At 39.0% G+C, this 22,601-nt stretch overlaps 2 protein-coding genes across 6 annotated transcripts in view; one reads left to right on the forward strand and one right to left on the reverse strand.

The window, feature by feature from the left end:
• AMN1 (antagonist of mitotic exit network 1 homolog) overlaps positions 1–16,202 on the forward strand; it is a 22,041-nt gene extending 5,839 nt beyond the window's left edge. For 2 of the 5 annotated variants that reach the window (XM_017804738.1, XM_017804737.1), the window contains exons 2-7: positions 7,767–7,899; positions 10,037–10,181; positions 10,534–10,751; positions 12,219–12,275; positions 13,941–14,052; positions 14,661–16,202. In XM_017804738.1, the coding sequence (XP_017660227.1) occupies positions 7,858–7,899; positions 10,037–10,181; positions 10,534–10,751; positions 12,219–12,275; positions 13,941–14,052; positions 14,661–14,734 (648 nt within the window). In that variant the 5' untranslated portion in view covers positions 7,767–7,857 and the 3' untranslated portion in view covers positions 14,735–16,202. Of the gene's footprint in view, positions 1–42; positions 647–1,936; positions 1,956–7,037; positions 7,242–7,766; positions 7,900–10,036; positions 10,182–10,533; positions 10,752–12,218; positions 12,276–13,940; positions 14,053–14,660 lie in introns of those variants that run through there. The other 3 variants (XM_017804740.1, XM_017804741.1, XM_017804739.1) reach the window with 3 other exon arrangements.
• A 2,001-nt stretch (positions 16,203–18,203) lies between these two features.
• Positions 18,204–22,601, reverse strand: part of ETFBKMT (electron transfer flavoprotein beta subunit lysine methyltransferase) — a 10,762-nt gene continuing 6,364 nt past the window's right edge. The window contains exons 3-4 of the mRNA XM_017804742.1: positions 20,139–20,269; positions 18,204–19,415 (exon numbers count right to left, since the gene is read on the reverse strand). Coding sequence (XP_017660231.1) covers positions 19,051–19,415; positions 20,139–20,269 — 496 coding nt within the window. The 3' untranslated portion in view covers positions 18,204–19,050. The remainder of the gene's footprint in view (positions 19,416–20,138; positions 20,270–22,601) is intronic.

Genomic DNA, 22,601 nt, shown 5'->3' on the forward strand with positions numbered 1-22,601 from the left:
GCAGAGTTCAGGAGCTACAGGAGAAGTGACAAGGCTTGACAGATGTGACAGGGTTTGGGGTGGCAGGGTAGGTGACAGGGTTTGGCAGAGGTGAGCGGGAGCTGCAGGAGAGGTGACAGGGTTTGGCAGAGTTCAGGAGCTACAGGAGAAGTGACAAGGCTTGACAGATGTGACAGGGTTTGGGGTGGCAGGGTAGGTGACAGGGTTTGGCAGAGGTGAGCGGGAGCTGCAGGAGAGGTGACAGGGTTTGGCAGAGTTCAGGAGCTACAGGAGAAGTGACAAGGCTTGACAGATGTGACAGGGTTTGGTGTGGCAGGGTAGGTGACAGGGTTTGGCAGAGGTGAGCGGGAGCTGCAGGAGAGGTGACAGGGTTTGGCAGAGTTCAGGAGCTACAGGAGAAGTGACAAGGCTTGACAGATGTGACAGGGTTTGGGGTGGCAGGGTAGGTGACAGGGTTTGGCAGAAGTGACCATTTGGGAGGAGTTACAGGACAAGTGACAGGGTTTGACAGGACTGGCAGGGCTTGGTGGGGGTGATGAGGTTTGGCACGTAGGTACCAGTATGCTCCTGGACAGATCTGGATGTGGAGAGGTGGTTGAGGATCCCTGGCTTTGCCTGGCACCAGTGAATGCTGTTTTGCTTTGAGGTTTTATTTTATGCCAAATTCCTTTGTGTTTAGGAGGGAGTTAGAGACAGCATAGGGGTAAAATATTTCATTTGACAAATAAAAGAAAAATAGCTGTCAAAGAGTAGAGATAGTCAAACATTTTTATTCTTAAAAGCACTGAAGATAAGATTATAGTTGCCGGGTATAGGCAATAAATGTTTTATAGTTTCCTATAAAGGTAGAATAACAGTGAAAACATAATTTAAATGATTGTTTAGACTGCAGACCAGTAGCGTGCTCTTTGAAAAGAATGTGATTTATCTTAATAATCTTTTCATTCAAGCTGAATTTAATGTTCTGTGGCAAGAGACAGTTAAATGTAACAGGAAAACTTGGCATAGCTCACATCAATTTCCATGTATCTGCATTGGTTTTGGAATATTTTCTGCAAATTTGAACTAAGTAGTTGGTCGATTTACAGGCCTCTTTTCAAACATGGCTGCATTAGCCATTTAACGTCTTTAAGAGAAAAAAAATTAATCCGAAGCTTACATTAAGTTTTTAGATACAACTGTTTTAATGTGCTGCAATATATGATGACAGTCTGCCTCCTTCAGGGTGAATTGCCAGAAAAGTTCATTTAACCAGTGGCCAAAATGTAGGTGTCATATGATAAATAGGCATTTAGCACATGAAGTGTGTGCCCTTGTGTGACAAAAGACTGCTGCTGCCTATTCACGTGACTCAGTAGGCATCCATCATAGAAGAGGGAACAGTCACATGGTGGGTGCACATGTAGCCCCCCCAAAAGGCTCAAAGTCTGTTTGACTCGCCCTAGCCAATGGCAGGATGCTGTTTTGCAGAGAGGAGGTGCCGGTTCATTTGGGATCTCAGTAGGAAAGGCGTGGGTTCTCAAGGCTTGTTGACTGGTTTATTGCATAAGGAATAGTAGCGCTGGTAAAGGTGACAGCAGTCGTATGTCCCTTCTGATGCTGAGGCCCCTGGCTGTCACAGTGTGAGACAACCCCTTCACAGTGATCAGCATATTGCACAGATCCTGCCTATGGGGAGGTTCACATTTGTAGTCTTTAGAGCCTTGATAAGATTTTTTTTTTTCTTAGAAATAAACAACTATTCTTTATTTCTGCAGTCAAGTTCAGGAATGTTGCATGTAGATTAGCTGGCTAATCTCAAAACAGAGAATATGGGTGGTGTAATCTACATATACTGTGTCAGAGCCTGATACAGGCTTCTCTGTTGGTCAGGGAACCAAGTTCATCCAGCAGTCACTGAGGTTCTGTGAAGGCATTGCATTTTTGCACACAGGAATGAGTTAAAGGTGGCCCTGGTGCTTGCTTAGGTTTAGAATGTTGCTCATGTTGACATACAGGTCTCTGCAGGTCAGGCCTGGGTTAAACTCTGCCCAGATTCTGCTTGAAATCATGATCTCCTTGAGTGTCTTCTACAGTGACCTGCTAGAGATGCCCTTAATACACTGTGCTAACTTTAGTGGGGTTTTTTTGTGTGCTTCCACACTGGAAATCTTACTTCCTTCCAAGTTTAAATCTGTGCTATGCTTCAGATTACAGAGCCTTAATATTTTGACCTCTTTAGAGTTTTTAATTGGTATGAGTTTAATTTGCTGTGATTTGGTGGCATTCTGATGCCAGACAAGGTTTTGTTGCAAAACCAGTTGTCTATAGGGACTCCAGAGCTGTGGTTTTATGCTAAATCAGATCTGGTGTAACTCTAGGTTGCTGCTGCCTCCTGCACTCAGCCAGTTGTCCTGGCAGCGTTTTTTCTGTGTCCTCACAGCTTTAGTCAAGGGGTTTTTTTTCATTCAGATCAGATGCTGAACAGCTCACACTGCAACTGCAAGTTTCAGGGACAGCATGAGAAAGAAACAGTAAAAAGTGGTTGAGCAGTCAAGTGGGGTATGGAAAAATAGCCTTTGCAACCTCTGGACTTCACATTTGGTTAGAGTGGGGTGTAGTGACCACATTAATGATAGTTAAGACAATGTATTATGCTACATGCTTAACCTTAGATCTTAAACCTGGTAACTTCTCTTCATCTGTACTGTAGTGCTTGATACCATAAACAATTTCTATTTTTGATTGGTTACTGATCTTTTTTACACTACTTTATTAATACTGCTGCAGTATATTATAATGTAATTATAATATAATTATTGGTTCATAAGTCCACTACTCAAAACTAATAATTACATAACTTCTTAACAAATGTAATTTAGTGTATTGTTTCTTGTCTTAATGCCAGTCAGGTGATGGCCATCTGTTAATGCCAGACTGCACTTTAAGCTTCTTACTTAAGCTAGCTCTTAGGCTTATTGTTTGACTAGCAGAACTTACAAGAGAAACTAAAACCAAAACCAAATCTATTAATGTGTGGAGTAGTCCTTTTAATAAGGTCATTATTTTTAAGATCTCCAAACAAAGTGCATTTATTAAGGTGTATCTACTGCTTGTCTGACACTTGATGGCCTTTGCCCCCTGCCCCAAAAGAGTAATTAACACTCTAACGAGAGCATCATATTGAAAATACTTAGAAACATTCTTTTTTTCTCAAGCTATATCTTATATTAGCTTCTCTTTCATGAAGTTTTTGCTCTCAAGATGAGAAATCACTAGCTTAGACAGGCAGTCCTAGCTGATGCAATTTTAAGGACAGTCTATCTCAAATTTTTAGTTGGTTTACATAATTCTACTTGGCTGAAAACTGACAGTGTAGGAGTTGCAGGGCCTGACAAACCATGGATGCCTGGCAGCAACAACACTTGCTGGAGAGGTGGAGAGGGCAGCTGGAGCAGATAAACAACTTTAGCTGTCATACTCTTGGGAGGCTGGTGTTACAAATCTCTCAATCCTGGCAGATGTTTTAGGATGATTTGTTCATGCCCAGACATGAGATCAGAATGGAGTTTCTACCATCAAGCATCAGATTCTTAGAACAACACAAATAAAAGATAGCATTTAAATGTGTTTTAATTAGTTACTACATGGTGAAGAAAGCATGCTACACTTGTAAATCATCACAAGAGTGTGTATTTAGGTGTTGCTTAGGATTGCTCAGTGTGTCATTGATATATAGCTCTTGTTTAACAGAGTGTCAGGCTATTGCAGACTGATGTGTTAGTGACTAATCTGTCAGTGTCTTGGAAAAGGCATATCCTACAAAGCCATCAGAACATTTGGAAGTGGGTATAAAAAACCTGAGAACAGAGGTAGAATAGCAACTTCAAAACAGAGCTTCCTTTTGTGGTCTTTCTATGAATATAAATTATCTATTCCTAAAGAATGCAGGAAGATGTATCCATTTTGTTATTTGCCATTAAACCGATTTTTTCCAATATGTCCCACTGCTAACAACTGTTCTGCTATTCTGTGTTGTGTGACATTACTTAATATAAGCTGCACCTTGATGTAAGATAGGCTATTTGTAGAATAATTAGTCATAAGGATCTAATTTCTGTTTTATGTATTTGAAATTGATGCTGAAAACCGTGGAATAGAAGAACTGCTCAGAGATTTTGCACCTGTAAGCAGCAAGGTATTTGGTTTATTGCAATGTTGGGATCAAGGCAGTTCGCGCTGCCCAAACTCTCTTGACCCAAAAGTGCAAAACAAGCCACTTTATACATTTTAGATACACTGTTACACCTTCTAACAGGCATATTACTAGCTAGGTGGAGTCCAGGCCAAGTCTAGGCAGAGCTTTCAGGAATCTTCTTTTGGTTCAAATTTTAGGTGATCTTCTCGTACTTTGGTCTCCTGGTCATATACAAGAGTCTTCATCAGCTGAACTTTTCAACTTTCATTGTTAGGTGACCTAGATTCTTCAAGCTTGCAAAATTCTGACTCTCAGCCTCCTATGTCTAAATATCTGGTTTAAACCTGATTTATTACCTGGTGGTCTATTATATACTGCTCCTTATCATTCTTTCTGTAATGAGACTTTGGTCCGGTAAGCAAGACAGAACAAGACATTAACTAGTGTTCCTACAATGTTCTTCTAGCAAAACAGGCAGAACAAACATTAGGCAATACCTTCTCCTGGCTCAGCAGGGCAAGGTGTTTTACCAACTAAGTCGTCATTAACTTCTTTTGTGCTTTTCTCTGCCGTCAAAATATAAATATTTGTCCTGTCATAAGGCTTTAAGGTTAAAGATCCTATGCCTTTTTCTGTTCTGTACCTCTAGACAGGTTTGGAACAAATGGATGTGTTATTTAACATTTGATAGACAACTCTGAACTATAAACATCCTGTGTAACAAGTCTGATAATGTGGAGCAGGGGAGAAAGCTTTGCAAGAAGGAATGGTCTTTTATCAGGCCATTGCAGGAGTAAAACACCAGTCAGTTTTCCCTGTCCCTGAAAAACAGGAATCATGACTTCTTTCATTAAGTTAGACTAGGTCAAAGTTTGTCTGCCAGGTGATTGCATTACAGGCTTTACTTACCAGTCTTAGTTATTGCTGTGTGTATCCAGATCCCATTAAGTCTAGGTGCCAACTACAGTAGAGAGAAATACTGTGCAGTTTCAATCACTGGTCTGAGTTTACTCGTAGGGGGAGTCAGTGGAAAAATGTCGATTCTACAAAAGCAAAATGTTTTGTAGGACGGTAATGTTTTCTTTCAACACTTTGGGTAGGATTTAAAAAGAAAAGTTGGCCTAGGGAATGTAATTCAGGTAGCTATGATCAATAGATAATAGAACCCCCAAATCAAAACATTCCATCATTTCTGTGGACTCAGGTGCCTAAGTATGAGGGGACAGTGAAGAGTTACTCTTCCTCCCCCATTTCAGCTCCCTCCATTTCAGTTTTCTTGTATAGTAATGCTTTTTAAACTTTTGGCATTTCCTAAGCAACAAACATTACCTTTTTGGTTACCTCTGTATGTTGATTAGCTTCACTCTAGTTTATGTTCCTCATTTGCCCAGGGACTTTGGAGTGGTGATTGCTCTGAAGGTCGGTATGCTCAGGGTGCTTAGAAGCTATTCCTAAACTCTTCCCGGACTTGCCTCTGGTGTTTCAGTAAGCCTGTGATTGTAATTTAAAGTTGCAGAGGTTGGAACATTAATATTTTATGTATTCTGTGATACATTAAAGGGCTTTAGGAATCCTAAAAAGATAGGGTTGCATGATTAATGTCCCTCTCTGATACTCGGTATTGCAAAAGTGAATATTCTTCTGTATATTTGACCCTGAAAAGCACGATTTCAGGTGTTCCAGCTGGGCACTATTCCACATATAACTGGATAATATTGATCTTTATTTTATTTTGCTTAAGTGAAGTTTTTAATGTTTCTTCCCAAAAAGCTCTGTTCCATCTAGAGTCTTGTAACATATTCGGAGCGAAATGATCCCTTTTTCTTGCATTCACACAGATAAAATTGTAGGATTTCAAATCCTGTCTTAAAGCATCACCCAGCATTCTGTGATTCTAGTAAGCCTATTAATATTTATTTCTGCTTAGTCCTTCCTTTTTTTGATGAATACTTAAGCCCTATGCGTCTTCAAGATTTGTTTTGTAATTTCTCCTGCATCAATATCTCATTATGGAAACTTTGTGTAAGTCATGTTTCAGTATCTGGCCAAGGGAACAGATTGCTCCTAACAGGGAAGCAATTGTGACCCTAATACAAAAGTTGCCCAGAGGGCAGGGTGTTTATGACGTGTAGAAAATGCAGTATGTGTTGGCATTATTGCTAGTTCAAAATCTCTATCCTGGTGTGTGTGATAATCAGGTTGTTTCCCTCATGTTGATAAATCATTCTGATGAATAAATACGTGGGGAGGCCTAAAATACTGCTATTAAAAGAAAAGGAGTTGGCTCTACTGATTTCAACTAATCGGTGTTTCTGATTGTGAGAGGATTTCAGTAAGCTGTGTGAGGACCTTCCTCCTAATCCTAGAGCAGCTTAATTTCTTGAAGAACCATTGCTGGTTATGCTTTTTGTAATACCTTGTAAGGTTCACTATCCCCTATATATTAAATTTTCTGTGTGTCCACTTGTTACTTTATTTAAGTAATCTACTTTCTAGGACTATGAGCCTGTTGATCTCAGATTTCCTGTACCCTACTGTGACAGAAAATTTTCTGCCTCAAGTGACCATCCTGTGATCAGATCTAGTTTTAAGCAGAAAGATAAAAGGGTTGAGCACAGGGTTACACAGCGCAATTCATATTAAAAGAGTACTACAAACCAGACAGTGCACAAAATATACACTGAAGATATCTCATTGTTTTTATCTGAGATGAAAGAGAGGTGTCCCTTCCCTGGATCTAGCTGTCCCAACTAAAGATTTTAGTGCTTACTTAATGGAGTTTAGCTGCTGAAAAGGCTTTTCTTAAAGCTGGTGAATCTACTACCAGCAAATTCATTTGGTAAGTGGGGCTGGCAATGAAGGAGGCTAATCTTTGCCTGCAGGTGCTTGGGGAACACTTTCACAGAAGGATCAGCTGATTGACCCTGAAGGGCAACAGCTGAATTGGTGGTAGCATGGAATAGCTGGAACTGATAAGGTCTGAAGGTATTTATTTGGTGCAACAGTGGGGCATGTCTGGCTTGTGCCAGACATACTAGCTCCGAAGTTCTCAGTGAAAAGCCAGGTGATATATACAGTTTTCATGAAAGGTTACAACATCTTTACATACGTATTCATTTGATTTTGACATCTAATTATCATATTCATAATGGACAAGACTTTTGGGTGGTCGTTTCTGGTTTCTGTTCTTCAGCCTCACTTTGGGGGTCGCTCACTCTTCTTCCTCTCTTGAACTTTTCAATTTTTTCTGTTCATAGACCTAGTTTTCTGGGGCTTGCAAAACCTCTTGACTCATGGCCTTCTTATCTCCTTCAGATGTCCACCTTAGCTTTATTTATGACTGCTAAGTTACTTAAAGTACATTCCTACTATCTCTTACTTCAGCAGAGCAGAACAAGCTATCTCTGTTATATTTCAGCATAAGCAGAACCCCTACCAGAGTGTGGTATCAACTCTATCCTAGTTAATCCTTTAAAACCTTGCTCTGTTTCAGCACCACAGCTGGATGCAGAAAATGACATTTCATGGTTTGCTTTTTCTAATTCTGAGTGCCTCTTTTTGACTGTACTGTAACTTTCTTTTATTTCAGATGCCTTCAGTGTTTGACAAAGAACCTTTCCAGATATGCTGCAGATATTAAGCCACTGCCACCCAACATAAAGGATAAACTGATTAAATTAATGAGTAGGCAAGGGCAAATAACTGATTCAAATATCAGTGAGGTAAGAACCTATTCAAAACTATACGGTCTGTGATAGTTCATAGACAAGGATGAGCTGGACTAAAACTGTTTACATGAGATAAATCGAAAGCCTTCTTACTCTGTCCATGTCCTTACAGTTTTATTTCTTAAACATCATGATGTTAATAGTCCCGTATTAGTAGTAAGATTATGTTTTAGTAAAAAGTAAATTAAAAATGTTCTCCCTTCAGTGATAATTGACTTTTGTGTAATCAGGTGACATATAGTATCCCTTCTCAGTATGAGAAAGTAACCTGTATTGCACACCAGTCTCTGTTCCTGAATGCAGTATGTTTCAAGAAGCTTATGCATAATTTAGTAATGAAAGGATTTCAGGAGCCTGTTAGAATTCTGTTAGGTTCTATTGATGTTAAGCACACGATCCCCATATAATTTATTTAAATTTTGATTCTTTGAAATATGATGATGCTAAGGCTAGAAATTGATAGTCCAAATTCTCTCATCCTTTCTGCTTACTGATGTGTGCCAGTGTTTCAAAATGAAACCAGTTAATGACTTTCCTTCAGCTGTAAATTCAGGGGCACATCTGTTTCCTATCTATCTACTGTTATCTTACTCAGCCTCAAAGGGAGGTGTGAAAATTGAGGAAAGCTAAAGGTTGGCTTTGGTGAAGTAGAGAATGAATGACTCCCTGTTCATTCCTGCTTTGACTTGTAATTCAGAAGAGACAATTATTATCAGTTCCTCAGAGCCAGGATAGTGAAGCCAAGACTGGAGGCAGAAGCAGAAGTACTGTGGAAAACGTACAAACAAAAAATTTTATCTTTATAATGTTCCATTTTTTTGATACTCTGCCCTTTGCTTCTCATTTAGACTTCCCTTCATCTAATAGTTCTTTTTCCTCATAAAATTCTCATGTGGCTTCAAAATCAGCAGTTTGGTGGTTTTTGTTGTGTCTTAGACAATTCAGAACTGTGAAAGAAAGCCAACAGTCAAGGAAAGCATCTTGAAAAAATGTTGATGATCACTCTGGCTTTAAGCTGTATTTGTCTGCTTTAGTTCCTTAGATATGAATTCAGAAATATGAGTGAAATAAGAACTGAATGTTATCTTGTGAAAACTGCTCACAAGTATCTTGTGGAGCATGTTGGCAGTTTTATGCCATAAAGAGACACATAAAGGCTTATAGCATTTGGGGAGGAAAAGCTGTCAGAGCTGTCCGAGGTCTGCCATTCGTTTTGCTGAAAGGTTGCAGTTGGAATCTGCTAGAAGTTTTTGTTTATTTGACCTTGTTAGTAAATATATTAGCATCTTATATTTGTGAAACAGAAGACCAGTATTCCTTGTAATATCTTTATGGTACTGTGTTATAGTGAACCTGAGGAAGGAATAGACCTTTAACAAGCCTGTCAGCCATGCAGTTATCTTTGCTTGTGTATGGAAATTTATGCTTTTGTCCTTGGGAGTTAAGGAAGGGAATAACAAGCTGAAGGGAGTATATGGCTATCACTACTAAAATCTGAGGCCTTCCATTGCTTTGGGTCTAACTTTTCGTTAATGTCCTCTTGGGGAAGATTTCACAAAAACTCCATCCTATGGTCTTGTGAGAGTAAAAGAGCCTGTTTAATGAGGATTTGGTACCTCCTCATGGTATGATAATGAGATTGGTTGTTTATGAGCAAAAGAGTGTGTCTGCAGGTGAGAAAAATACTCTGGGATATCTTTCAAATATCACTGTTATCTGTTCCAGAGGTTTAAATTCTGATGGTAATCAGTGTTTTCTTGCACTGCAGATTTCTGCCACCAAAGTTGTGCTAGTAAATATGAGGGTATTGTCCCTGGTAAACATATCTGTGCTGGTAGAAGCACTACTGCTAGCAATTGTACCATCAAGATATTATTTCCACTGTTTAAGTATCAATATTAATGTGTTCCTACTCTGTATGTCACAGAAGCTGACCATTCATGCTGTAGGACATGAACTATTGCAGCAAATAGACCATATTTTCCCCAGAGCTTTCAGTTCCTAGGACTGGTAACCCCATCCTCTAGTGAAAAGTTCTGTGTGGTGTCTTATATTAAAAGTTTTTTAGATTAAAACGCGCATGTTTGATGGCATAGCAGAGTGTGACTGCAATGGTAGGTTTTCATTACAGGTACTGCACCCTGCTGTCGAGTCTCTAGACCTCCGAGACTGTGATATTTCAGATAATGCGTTACTGCAGCTTTATAACTGCAAGCAGCTGAAAAAAATCAACTTGAATTCTTGCAAGGAAAACAGATTTGGAATCACTTCAGAAGGTATGTTATCTGTGCACAGATAACCGGGATCTTATTTCTGGTTTGTTTTTCTTGTTAGATTGGAGTGAATCGCAAAAAATATCCAGGGTAAATATTGCTTTAGAAAATCCCCAATGCCACAGCAACGCTAATTATAAGTCTCTTCTTCAGTGTAAATTACAGGCCTAGAGCACTGATTATCTTATGAGAGAGCTATCAGGTTACTCTCATGCTAAGTTTCTGGTTTAACTATGCTATGTGGATCATATTTTCCACTTTATCTTAATTATTCCTTCCTCAAAACTTGTCCCAGAGCCTTTGGGTGATGTTAAAAAAGAAGTACCTCTTTCCATTGCTCTGTTTACTTTGGCAGGTGTCATAGCACTGGCCTTATCCTGCCCTTACCTGCAAGAAGCATCTTTTAAAAGGTGCTGTGATATAACTGACAGTGGAATTCTTGCTCTTGCACTCAACTGCCAATTCCTACAAATAGTGAACTTGGGCAGCTGTTCAGGCATCATGGATGCATCTCTGCAGGCACTAGGAGAAAACTGCAAGTTTCTTCACAGTGTGGACTTTTCATCTACTCAGGTAACTGTGGTGGCAATTGGCCAATTGACTGTTGTTTGTTTATTTTTTAGGATTGTCATGATAAAATTGAAAGGGGATCTTTTTAGCTCTATTCTTCACAAGATTTAGGACCACAGTTTACTTCCAATTTCCTCCTCTCAAGGAAAAGGAAAGGTATATTTTGCATCTTGGTAACCAGAAAAATATACATTTTGGTATTACAGCACGTATTGTGAACCAAAGATAAAATTTTGTGAGAATCTACTTAATATTGGAGGGTTGGGTATTTTTTTTCAGTATCTTTATTTAGTGCATTCATTTTCTTCAAGTTATAATGTCATCCAAAATACTTAATTTAAAGAAAGTGGAATCTTGGACCAATTATTGTCTGCTTTCAGTTAGGACAAACTGACATGAATAATAATAATATAGGATGTCAAACAGTGTAAGCCCCTAGTAAAAGTAAACACTCCATGATTAGTTCTAGTTCAAGAGTGACTGTGCTTTCTGAATGGCTTGTCAGAGTTATGTTATGGAGTCAACACTGAAAGAATGACATTTGAAATGTCAGAAATGGCAGGCAAGGGGATTTAAAAAAGTATTTAGCATGAGAAGAGGGAAATCAGCTGCAAAAGCAATATTGTAACATACAGTGAGATAATGAGCCAGGGAAAGGATTTTTTGCAGGAAGTGTAGTTCAGTTGAGGGTGATGGCGAATAATTATGTTGCACGTGAGTCCAGTACTGAGCATTTGTAACAAAGTGTCAGATCTGGGAAACAAATATCAGGTTCTTATTTTAGATGATCTTCTTCTTTCAATTTTTCTAGAAGTAGGGTATCAAAGGAATTTTAGTATTTCGTTTGGTAGTTTTTATCATTATCATTTAACTCCTACTTCTTCAAACTTAATTACTTCTTTATTTCCTTACTTCTCTCTCCCTGTGTAGGAAATAGCTAAGTTTCCCTGTATATGTTCGAAATTAGATGAAAGCTGCTTGAGTAACTAATTGTTTCCACTTTTTTTTACCTTTCTGCAGTGATTACCTTTTTTTTCCCAACCCGAGAAACTTCCTTCAATTCCTTTGAGAACGTCTGCAGTCCTGAAAACAGGAGAAAAATTGGTCTAGGTAGAGCAGAAATGCTTTAAACCTTATAAAGGAAAAGGGCTGTGCTCTGACCATAATAGTGTACCCGTTGTTAAATGAGACAGGGAAGCTGCAGAAGTAGCAGTTACACAGTTGGAAACATCCCTGTAGAAAGCCAGGCAGGATCACATGGCAGGAAAATGAAACAGTGTTTAAGAGAATGAAAAACAAACAAACAAACCAACCCTTGGATAATCTTCTCTACAAGCTTAGTTGGGAAGAAAATACCGTAATGTTAAATGTATTCACTGATTGCAGGGAGGGAATAAATTAATATAATTTTCCCACCCAAATAGCTGTGTTGGAAAAAATTGAGCTTTAATCCATTGTGGTTTTTTCCAGGTAACAGATGATGGCGTTGTAGCACTAGTGAGTGGAACATGTTCGAAGAATTTAAAGGTAATTTACTTAACCTAGTAACAAGTGGATGAACAAAAACAAATACCTGCGTTTTAAAATTATTGTTATCAGCATTACTTCTGAGGGATGGTTTTTACTGACAGACTTTTTTTGCCTTTGTTTATGTATACACTTGCCCTGATCTGGATTGTGAACTGTATATTTTCTGTATCTCTGTAGCAGTGCCCCAGACCAGTGGTTTTTGATAACCTCAGTCTTTTCAAAATGTTTCCTTCAGTTGACTATAACAAGCTTATTTTAACTGACAGTGTTGGAGAGATCTATATAATAAATGCAAATGAATGCTTAACTTTTACTCTTGATTTCTTTGGAGTTATTTCTTGATTCTGTTGAACACAGAGGCAGAATTTGTAATGTGGAAAACTTCACGAGCTGAAGAAATCAATTAGCACCTCTGCATGGGGAAATGTAACTCTCACAGTCTCTGCAGTTTTAATAAGGCAAAATTTAACAGTTTTGTGTGGGATGACAATTTAAAAAAAAAAAAAGTTGTGTTCTCTTAGCATAAACTTCTAAAACAGTTTCTGTTTTACTAGCAGTAAGAAAAAGAAATCTAGTAGAGAATCTGAAATTATTTGCTGCAATCTCTTCTTCTGTGTAACTCTTCTCCTTGTCTGTGTCACAGTCTTCATAACCTCTGTTTCATATCATCAAAGTGCAGATATAGTCAGTGGTGTCATGCCAGGTAGACAGTGAAAAAAGAATAGTCTTAAAATTCTCAAACTGTAACAAGCAGGTAGATTTATAAATACTTTTACTTCATTCATAGGCAGATTCCACATTTCACTTAATAAAACAAACTGAAAATTATACATATATCAGCTCTTGTGTATATTGCTTCTCTAAGTACAGATCTTGTTTTATGTGTCATCATTCTGTACAAAGTTGCATTTATTACAAAAGGTCTCTTTCATTTCTCTGCTCTTTAAAGATCCTTAGAGTTTTTTATTGGAAAGTCTTTTTCCAATTTATTTTTTTTTATTTTTACCCCTGAATTCCCAAAGTACGTTTTACCAAGATTTGCATATTGATAGTTTCTTTTCTGCATTTCTTCTTTTATGTTATATTTAGTGATATATAAAGCAATTCAGAGGAGGAAAAAAGGTTGGTAATAATCTGTAAATTTATTGTGATTTTCTTTTTCTAGCACAAACAAGAGGTAATAGTTATACAACTCCAGAGAAAGGTTTTAGTCTAGTCTTGAAGAAGCTTTTAGACTTCTTTTAGGAACCATGTAGATAGATATTAAAAACTTCACCAGAGACTCATGAATCCTGCCTGTTTTGGAAAACACCAGAATTCAGTTTGGGTCCTCGACAACAAACTGCTAGGAGAGCGTGTGTCATAGGAAAAGTGATGGGACTCAAACACCATGGAATGTCATTGAAGAGTTTTCTCAGTTGTCTTGAATGATATGTGCATATTGGGAAAACTCCGATATAAGTTTTCAGTTTTGACTCTTCACAGAAAAGCTGTTTTGTTTTTCCTGAGGGTATTTTCCCGGTCCGTGTAAGACCACATACAGGGTCAGTGCACAGAGGAGTGTGAGTGGGGAATCTCTCAAACTGCTTGGGCAAAGGAAAGGTCTGCCTCTAAAACTATGGGTGCTGTGACAGGCTTTTGTTGCTGCTATTTTCATACCAGGAGATCCACATGGAGCGCTGTGTGAACCTGACAGACGTCGCCGTGGAAGCCGTCCTTAACTGTTGTCCGAAGATACACATTTTTCTGTTCCATGGATGCCCACTGATAACAGGTAGGTCAAATCATGCAGGGAGTGAGAAGAGTAATTTCTTGCTGATAGTACCTTCTTGCTCTCTGGAAGAGCACACTATACGTTGTAAATAATCCCAAACAAATAATAACTTAGTAGATAAAATAATCATGCGCTGAGATTTTTCAAAGCAGGATGAGAGTTTTGCTTTGAAATATGCAACCTTCAGAGAAGGATTTTTTTGTTGTTGTTTTGAAAATTAGATTTATTTTTTTTTAATGTCCCTTTTTCTGCCTTCAGCATGCTGATGAAGATCCAAAGACTTCAGAAAAATGTTAGCATCTTAAATCCCTACTCTATTCCAAAAGCATGGAACAGCACCCATTCAAGAAACAGTGGAATGGAGTAGGATAGCCCATGGGTTTTTTAAGTCCTGTTGGTTGGTGATGCTTTATAGTTAGGTGATTGGAGAAAGAACCAAGTTGTTTTGGATTACTACAGGTGTATCTGAAGTGTGATATTGTAAGAGCAAAATAAGCATAAATGCAGGTGTATAATTGAATTACTTTGCTGTGTTGTGTAGCTTATTTCTGAACACCACCTGTATATGTTCTGAATCAATAACAAGAAAGCCCTTCATTCTTTTGCAGATCGTTCCCGAGATGTTTTAGAGGAGCTCATCATATCAAACAAAATCAAGCAAGTCACATGGACTGTTTACTGATTATTTATCCTGTACAAATGAGTGTCAAGTTTACAGATGGGAGAGCCCTTTCAGCAAGCAAGCACCTTGGAGAACCAGCTGGTGACTTTTGTACCACCAGACTGTGTCCCTCCTGGTTCCCACTGGAGGTCTCTGTTGCTATTCCAGTCCTTGCCTGTGAGTCTGGGCTTCCCCATTGTCTCTGCTTGGAGCCCTGTCTCTCTTTGTATCGCTGATGATACTTCATTAAGAGGAAAGTTAAACTGTAATTAACACTACACTGAGCCATAGCTCAGCCTCCTTGAAGTATCAGGCTTGGCTGCTCCTTGGCATCCTTTAGCAACTTAGCTACATGTACAGACCCACTTTAAGTAACTCTGAGTTTGTAGACTGGGAAGGTACTTGCAACTAAAAGTACCAAGCCTAAACACATCATTGACACTCACACAGAAGTGTCTGTAAAGTTGGCAGTTAAATCTGACAAAAGTCATCAGACAGAACAGGTGAATGGAGGTGGCATTAAGAGCAATACAAATGTATTTTTAGTAGTAACAAACAATCTCCTTTCACCATGTACTTCTGCTAGATCTGGAATGAAAAATGTAGGTACCTTTCTTCTGATGTTACTGATGCTGCAGATTTCTGGTTTTACTTACCATCAAATACTTGCTGGCTTTTTATGTATCCAAAGCTACAGTCTGTAAATGTGTGAACATAAACTGGCTTTGGAATTGTTATGGTGACTTTACAAATTTCAGAGTAGTAGCTATGACCAGTAAAAGAGTTTTGTATATGGGCAAATACTTAATTTGTTCTGGCTTTTGCCTATGTTTCTACATGAAAATCCTTTTAGGGAACAAAACATTGGTACTCATAAGCATAGCTGTGAGTGAAATAGGACCAAATTTTGTGTCTGAGTATATAAATCTCAGGATGGTGGAGTTCAGTAGAGTATGTGTTCTGCTGTATGCGGTTCATTATATATCCAGGGCCCCCCAGAAGCTGAAAATAACAATAAATGTATTGTTTAATTATAGTCATATTAAAGAAAAAAATTTTTGAATTGTAGAATGAGTTTATTACATGATGGAGCAGTGGTCTCATCACAGTTACAAGTCATGTTCATTGGCTTTCTTGAACCAGCATAATCTCTCATGAGAATTCTATGATTTCTGCATTAAACTTCTTAAAATGCTAGCAATTTTAGTATTGTACAGAGCATGGAGCACACTAGGGTTGATACTCTGTATGTGGAAGTAGAAGGGTTTAGCTAGGGTGGTCTTAGATGAATCTGAGGGCATTTGGAAACTTATGAGTTTAGGCAACTATAATGAATATGTTTACTTTACAATTTAACTCCTGTCATAGCCACACTTATTTTAAGTGTTGCAGAAATAAACCAGTCTTCTACTAATCTATTCAAAGTTCAAGTCAAATTGCATGGAAGATACATGTTGCAGCCAATATTAAAGGATATTATGATGTCTGACAAGGATCTCGTTCTTGTGATTATATGGTTCATGAAAGAGTAAATCTATTTAGAAAAGTTGTTCAAGTGTAACTAAAAGCATAATTTTCCAACTCTAGTGCCTAAATCCCTTACTCTTGTTGCATGGAGTACCATGGCTCAGCCCAGTGATGAGTGTGTTCCTGTGATCCCTGTAGGTACAGCTGCACCAGCACAAACCATTCTTGCAAACAGGAGTTGATTTCGCTACATTATCCACAAACATCTGAAAGCTGTAACTGCAGCAGATCCTTGCACTGGATAGATTAATAACCTAATCTACCAAGTTTTATTCCTTTTTTTTTGGCTAAGTTTATTCTTATACCCTGTGTAGTCCCTGGTATCAAGCAGGGCCCATCATTCCTTTGAACTCTTGAGCATGAGTTGGCAATAAATTTGTTTTGCACTATTTTTGATATTGATCCATCTAGCTGATTAGGCAGCAGCAATGAGAGGCTCAGTAATTGTGTCCAATGGTAAAGCATTCCTGGTTTCAGGAAGGTTGCCACAAAAAGACTAAGTAGAATTGAAAATTAACTGAAGAAGGGAGGAGCCTTGGGAGGTTTCAAGTATAACTTCCTGCCCAAAGTAGGGCCAGCTCAAAGCTCAAACCAGCTTAGTCCACGCTTATTCCAGCCAAGTCTTGAAAAACTGAAGATACAGAGCCTTCACGACCCTTTGAGGCAACTTGTTCCACTGCTTGACTGTATTAATGCTGAAATTTTTTTTTCCTTCTGTCCTGTTTGACCCTATTGTGTGTCAGCACCCTTCCTCTCGCTGGTAGAGCCTGGCTGTCATCCTGATGGCCTCCTCATAGGTGTGGTCAGGCTGCTCAGACATTCCTTGAAGCCCTGTCTTTTCCAAGCTGAACAAGTCCAGTTCCCTCACTCTGTTGCTGTCATGTAACAATTCATGTTACATTACAAAGTGGTGGCCACCAGACTCCCAAGTGCTACATCCAGAAAGAAAGTTACAAATTAAGCTTATGTACAGTAGCGAGAGGTAGAAGACCACCAAACTCTGTAATAGCACAGGACACTTAAAAAAATTGTCTGTGGGACAATACTACTGCCTACCTCACTGGCAAAGTTGTCCTTTTCCCCCTTGCTAATGTAACCTTGGATTTGTCATGTTGTCATGTCGAAGGTAAATGCAGCCTATAGTGTGTCCTTAAATGCATGTGTAGATTTACCATCTTCCCCTACAGCCTCTTCTAAATGTGTAACTTAGTGCTTAAAAAATCTGTACAAAAGGGCAACGAGTTAACACCACATTTTTAGGTTTGAAAGTTTAATGTAAGTCACTTTAAATCCTTCCCCAGTAGAACTTTTACATGTTTCCTACTTGCATAACTCTACTGGAGTATTTTTTGATTCAGGTTAAATCACAGTAATTTTCAACAAATGTTGGCAAGCACTGGGTGAAGTGGGAGAAGAACATCATGTATGTGCTTACCACTTCCTATTTCTGTATTGTTTGGATATTGTTACTGTTGCAAAATGTTGGGTGAGCACTGCAGAATATTCACATATTGTTCAGGTGATTAAAGTTTGTAAGACATCTGTTTGGGTAGTTCTGGAAACTTGTTAAATTACATAACCATGTACATTTGACTGTGCTCTTAAGCCTCCTGCTTCATAAATACCATGGTTTTCTGAGTGATTACCACATACTTGTTCACACTTATAAGCTTCTACCATATAACCTGGTATTTGAATAGTTGTAGGTGCATTGTGTTGGTTGTGCAGGTATTAGTTCCCCTGGTTATTACTGGTTATTCAGTAATTGACTGCTAAAGGGGACAGTTCTTGCAAGACTGCTCTGAAAACAGTGGTGATATCTTCAAATGGCTGCAGTTACAGCCTCTTACCTGTGGAACAATATTTTTTTGACCCTGCAGACCAAGTTCTTTCTTGGCAGATGTAACTGAGAATAATTCTAGAGCTTGTTGTCCAGCATCTCCTCAAGAGAAGAGCAAAATAATTATATCAAACTTTTATTCCCTGTTTTTATTTAGTTATATTCTGTTTGTCACACAAGGAAAGATCTCTTCATCCCTCAGCAGCTTCCCAAGGTGATAGTTTGCCTGGTTTACCCTTGCAAAGTTCAGATATGTAGGTAATTTCACCCTACTCTCTAGATGATCAAGTTACCCCATAGCTAGTACTATTTAGGTGCTTTCCACTTACTAAAAACTTCTACACTGGCTACCAGTCAAGAAGCTATTTTAGGTTTGTGTGCAACTCCTACATAATCACTCAGGCAGTTTGAAGGAAGAGTAAGCTTTTATTATAGAGGGAAAAAGGGAGATTTAAATTAGTTACTCTGACATTCAGAAGAGATATCCAGAAAAGGAGCAAGGCACTTTAAGTTGAGCATATTAAGAGCTATTAATCTCTTATGATTTAGAATTTTATGAAGGACACTGACAATTTCTCTATAAATAAGCTGCAAAAGTCTGTGAAAGCAATGCAGTAGTCTGTCAGCCATGGCCCTCTCCCCACAGCAGTGTACTGGACATCCAAAACATTTCACAGTACTGTTAGAGAGCAAGACACAAATATACATGAAAAACATCAAGCATGCAAACTCTTATGTGTGATTCATCTGTGGGTCTGCACTTCAGTGCAGGCCCCTCTGAATACAGTTTGCATGTAGCTTTTACCTCAAATGGAGCAAAAGCCTCAGTGAGTATGACAAATCAGTTCAGTGAAGGTACAGGAATCTGCTTTACATCAACAAATAATGTACTGTGTTTAATTCCCATTTTCTTTTTACGTACTCACTAAAAAGCCAACCAAGCAAGACAAAATTCCTTACAAAGCCAACTTCAACAGTCTGCTGAGCCGTTTGAGGGCTGATAACTCCAGACAATACTTGATGTTAATCCATGGTTTTCTTGTCTAGTGTACTCGGGAAGTGAATATTCTATAACTTTGTGCAAATGACTCTGAATGCTGTGGCTTAAAAACTGATGCCTGCCAGGGTCACCAATCAGCACTTCAGTTTGCTGTATCCTGATGCACTTCCTCAGCCAGTGATGCAGACCATCAGCAAGTTGTTCATCATAAAACATATCTCCTAAAACAATGAGGTCCCAGTTGCCAGCCTCTGAATTAATGATATTCTTAATGGTGATGGGGAAGGGATTCAGGTGGTTCAGTTCACAGTTCAGGATCATTGCCACTCCTGCAACTGAAGAAAAGTCAAAGCAAAATGAAAGTTACATTTTAGGATTCTGCCACTCGGCCTCCTTACAAATTTCCTTGATAGGTTTCAATTTCATCTCTTAAATATTTTTGTTTATCCTATCTAGGGACTTCCACAGTTTTTGTGATGGGTTAAAATCTGGCATAGAGTGATGAAATTTTATTCCCATCACACCATGACACAGGGAAGAACTATTCCTGGAATGGATACCAGTGGAAAAAAATCATGGAACTGAATTAGGATATCTTACTGCCTTAATCTATGGATATACTTCTTCCCTAAACAATGAGTAAGTACATTATGAATAAACTGAATTCATAAGTGAATTATGGAAAAGTCTGGAGGGAAAAGGCAAAATCTAGGTCCTAACATCAAAGTACAGGAAAATGCTACAGTCCTATAGAGAAGCCAACTTGCTGTTTGCACTTGGAGTTCTCTTCCAAAGCAGCCATGATGGTGTACAGGCAACACTTGACAGAAACTTTGCTGTTTGTTCATTCTGAGGTGTTAGAGAGATACACTGATCCAAGAGAGGCTGGTACAACCCAGCTTCTAATACTGGCAAAATCCATTCCTCTTTTTAGCATTCTTAGAACTCTGTTTGGAACTTGAATTTCTCCCAAATGGAGTAAAGAAAAGTCCTTGTTAAAGGTGCTTTAAAAATTAATAAGTATCTTTACTCAGAGATGAAAAGAAAAAAGCCCTTACTAGGGTCGATGTCATTAGCGAGGACTTGGGATGCCCCACTCATCACAGCAGCTATTGCTGTTGCTCCACATCCACTTCCAAGATCCAAAACCGATCGTCCCTTAACGACGCGGGGATTATCTAAAATGTACCTGAAAAAGAAAAGCTGTTAAAGCAGTGAACAAGATGATGCAAATGTCTCAAGTTTGTGTTACACTAAGAGTTCTTATACATGTAATGAAGTGTGATACCTTAATAACACTATCCCACATGTGCAGCTGGTACATAGCTCCTTATTCGTCTCTGCTGATATGAAAATCAAGAAAATCTTTCTTCCTTACTTGTCCCCCACCCTCCAAATGAAAAGAAATCCAGCCAAGTAAGCAACATGTTATTTCAATCAGCTCCTTTTCTGACAGATGAGCTTCTAGACACAAACTGCAAGGTGACTACAATGAATCAGAATATATCAGAAATAGAAAAGTAAGGATCTGTAGAAATTAAAAACAATCTGCCTGAAGAAACATGATGTATTCACAGTGAATATTTTGCCTGCCCATCATCCTGAAGTGCTGCTTATGCAACTGCTTGGAAGAAGAGGAATTTCTCCTCTTTCTTTTCCTGAGCCATGCAGATACATGCAAACACTTCAAGACTGCTTAATGTTGTTCCTGAGTCGCACTGAGAAAAAGAATAGAGCTGTGGTGAGCAGAAGGAGTATCTTCATCTAATTGCTGACACATGCCAAAAGGAATCCTCTAAAACCTCTAGGCTGGAAGTGGGGAACTGACAGAAGGCAAGCAGCAGTTATTGTTAAACACTGTGAATCATATTACAGCCATTACAGAAGATTCAGAACTTGAACAACTGCCTTGACATTCAATTGGCTGTGAAGGGGAAGGCCCTCGGTGTCAGAGAAAAGAGCCCTGGGTGAAATGAATTACTGCAAAGCTACCATAAATTTACTACCAATTTCTATAACTTCTGTTGAAGTAGAAACTGGAAAGGATACTACATTTGTGTTATATTCTGGCAGGGAGAGCAATGGCTGAGTCTTCCCACGGGGCTACTGGTAAGCACAGCTTTTGCAGGGGTACTTCAATGCAGAGAACTGTAATGGAAATGTTAAGACTGGTGTAAATAGGGAATGGATGAATGGAAATGTCTGGGCCTGGTAGCACCAGCAGGAATGGCACAAAGAGGCCCAATAAGAGTGTTAAGTGCAGGACACTTGTGTAGAGGCTCAGCAGCTCAGCTGTTTGGCAATATTCCACTGAGGACATCGTTCACAGAATCACAGAATATGCTGAGTTGGAAGGGACCCACAAGGATCATTGAGTCCAACTCTTAGCCCTGCACAGGATCATCCCCGAGAGCCACACCACGTGCCCGAGAGTATCGTCCAAACACTTTCTTGAACGCTGTCAGGCTTGGTGCTGTGACCACTTCCCTGGAGAACCCAACCACCTTCTGGATGACGAATCTCTAATATCCAACCTAGACCTCCTCTGACACAATTTCAGGCCATTCCCTCGGGTCCTGTCACTGAGGACAGCCCCTAGTTTACCAACAGGGCTTGGTTTACCAACCAAGGGTAGAAGACTGGGGTGAGGTCTCCACAGAAGTGCTCTGTTTCTCCTATTTAGTGGCTCTGCTTGGATTTGCCATGACTTTCCACTAGTAATTTGTGTAGACCATGATCTTGCCTAATGCTGCAAATGCCTTGTTTCCATCTGAGTGGTTCTTGAGTTACTGCTGATGACTGTAGCGACTGAGGACAGCTGGACCCGGCTGTATCCCCTGGCACGCACACAGTGCATCAAGCTGCTGTTGGAGACTGCTGTCTGCCCTGCTGGGCTAACGAGGTATCTTAGGTTACACCAAGAGGAGTAGCTTGAAATAGGAGACTCCTGATGTTGTGGAAATGCCAACTGTGAAAGGAGTGCAGTTATGGAAGCAGCTGTATGTTGTCATACTCCCTTTTTACCTTCCAGATTATGCAGCTCAACTCTGACATTCCTTATACATCAAACAAGTGCTTAAACAGTAAGACAGTAAAGTAGTGAACTGCCAGATAATTACTGCTACCCAAATATATGTGCATATGTATCATATGATAACAAAATACAGAGATTAATTTATCTAATTTATTTACCCAGTATTCAGGAGCACTGTAGTTAATCTACGTGGCTAAGCAACTCACAATTTAACAGTAAGACTCATCTTTTCCCTGGACAAAAACACCTTCTTATTTATGCTTTGTCGCAGATAAACAGTAGAGCCTCAATTCAGATCCTTCCCTTTCATCTCTGTGGGGATTGTCTGACAGCTTGTTCTTTGCTGTAAAAATTAAGAACTTTTTCTGCTGTTCAAAGTTAGAGATTTGATTTTACAGAATAAAAGAACTCCAACTAATTCCTGAGAATCAGGAACATAAAAGACATTTTGACAGTCAGTAGCCAAAACCAAAATGTGGCTTCTGAT

Source organism: Lepidothrix coronata, unplaced genomic scaffold (assembly GCF_001604755.1).
Source record: "Lepidothrix coronata isolate B3197 unplaced genomic scaffold, Lepidothrix_coronata-1.0 Scaffold10, whole genome shotgun sequence".
NCBI classification, from domain to species: domain Eukaryota; kingdom Metazoa; phylum Chordata; class Aves; order Passeriformes; family Pipridae; genus Lepidothrix; species Lepidothrix coronata.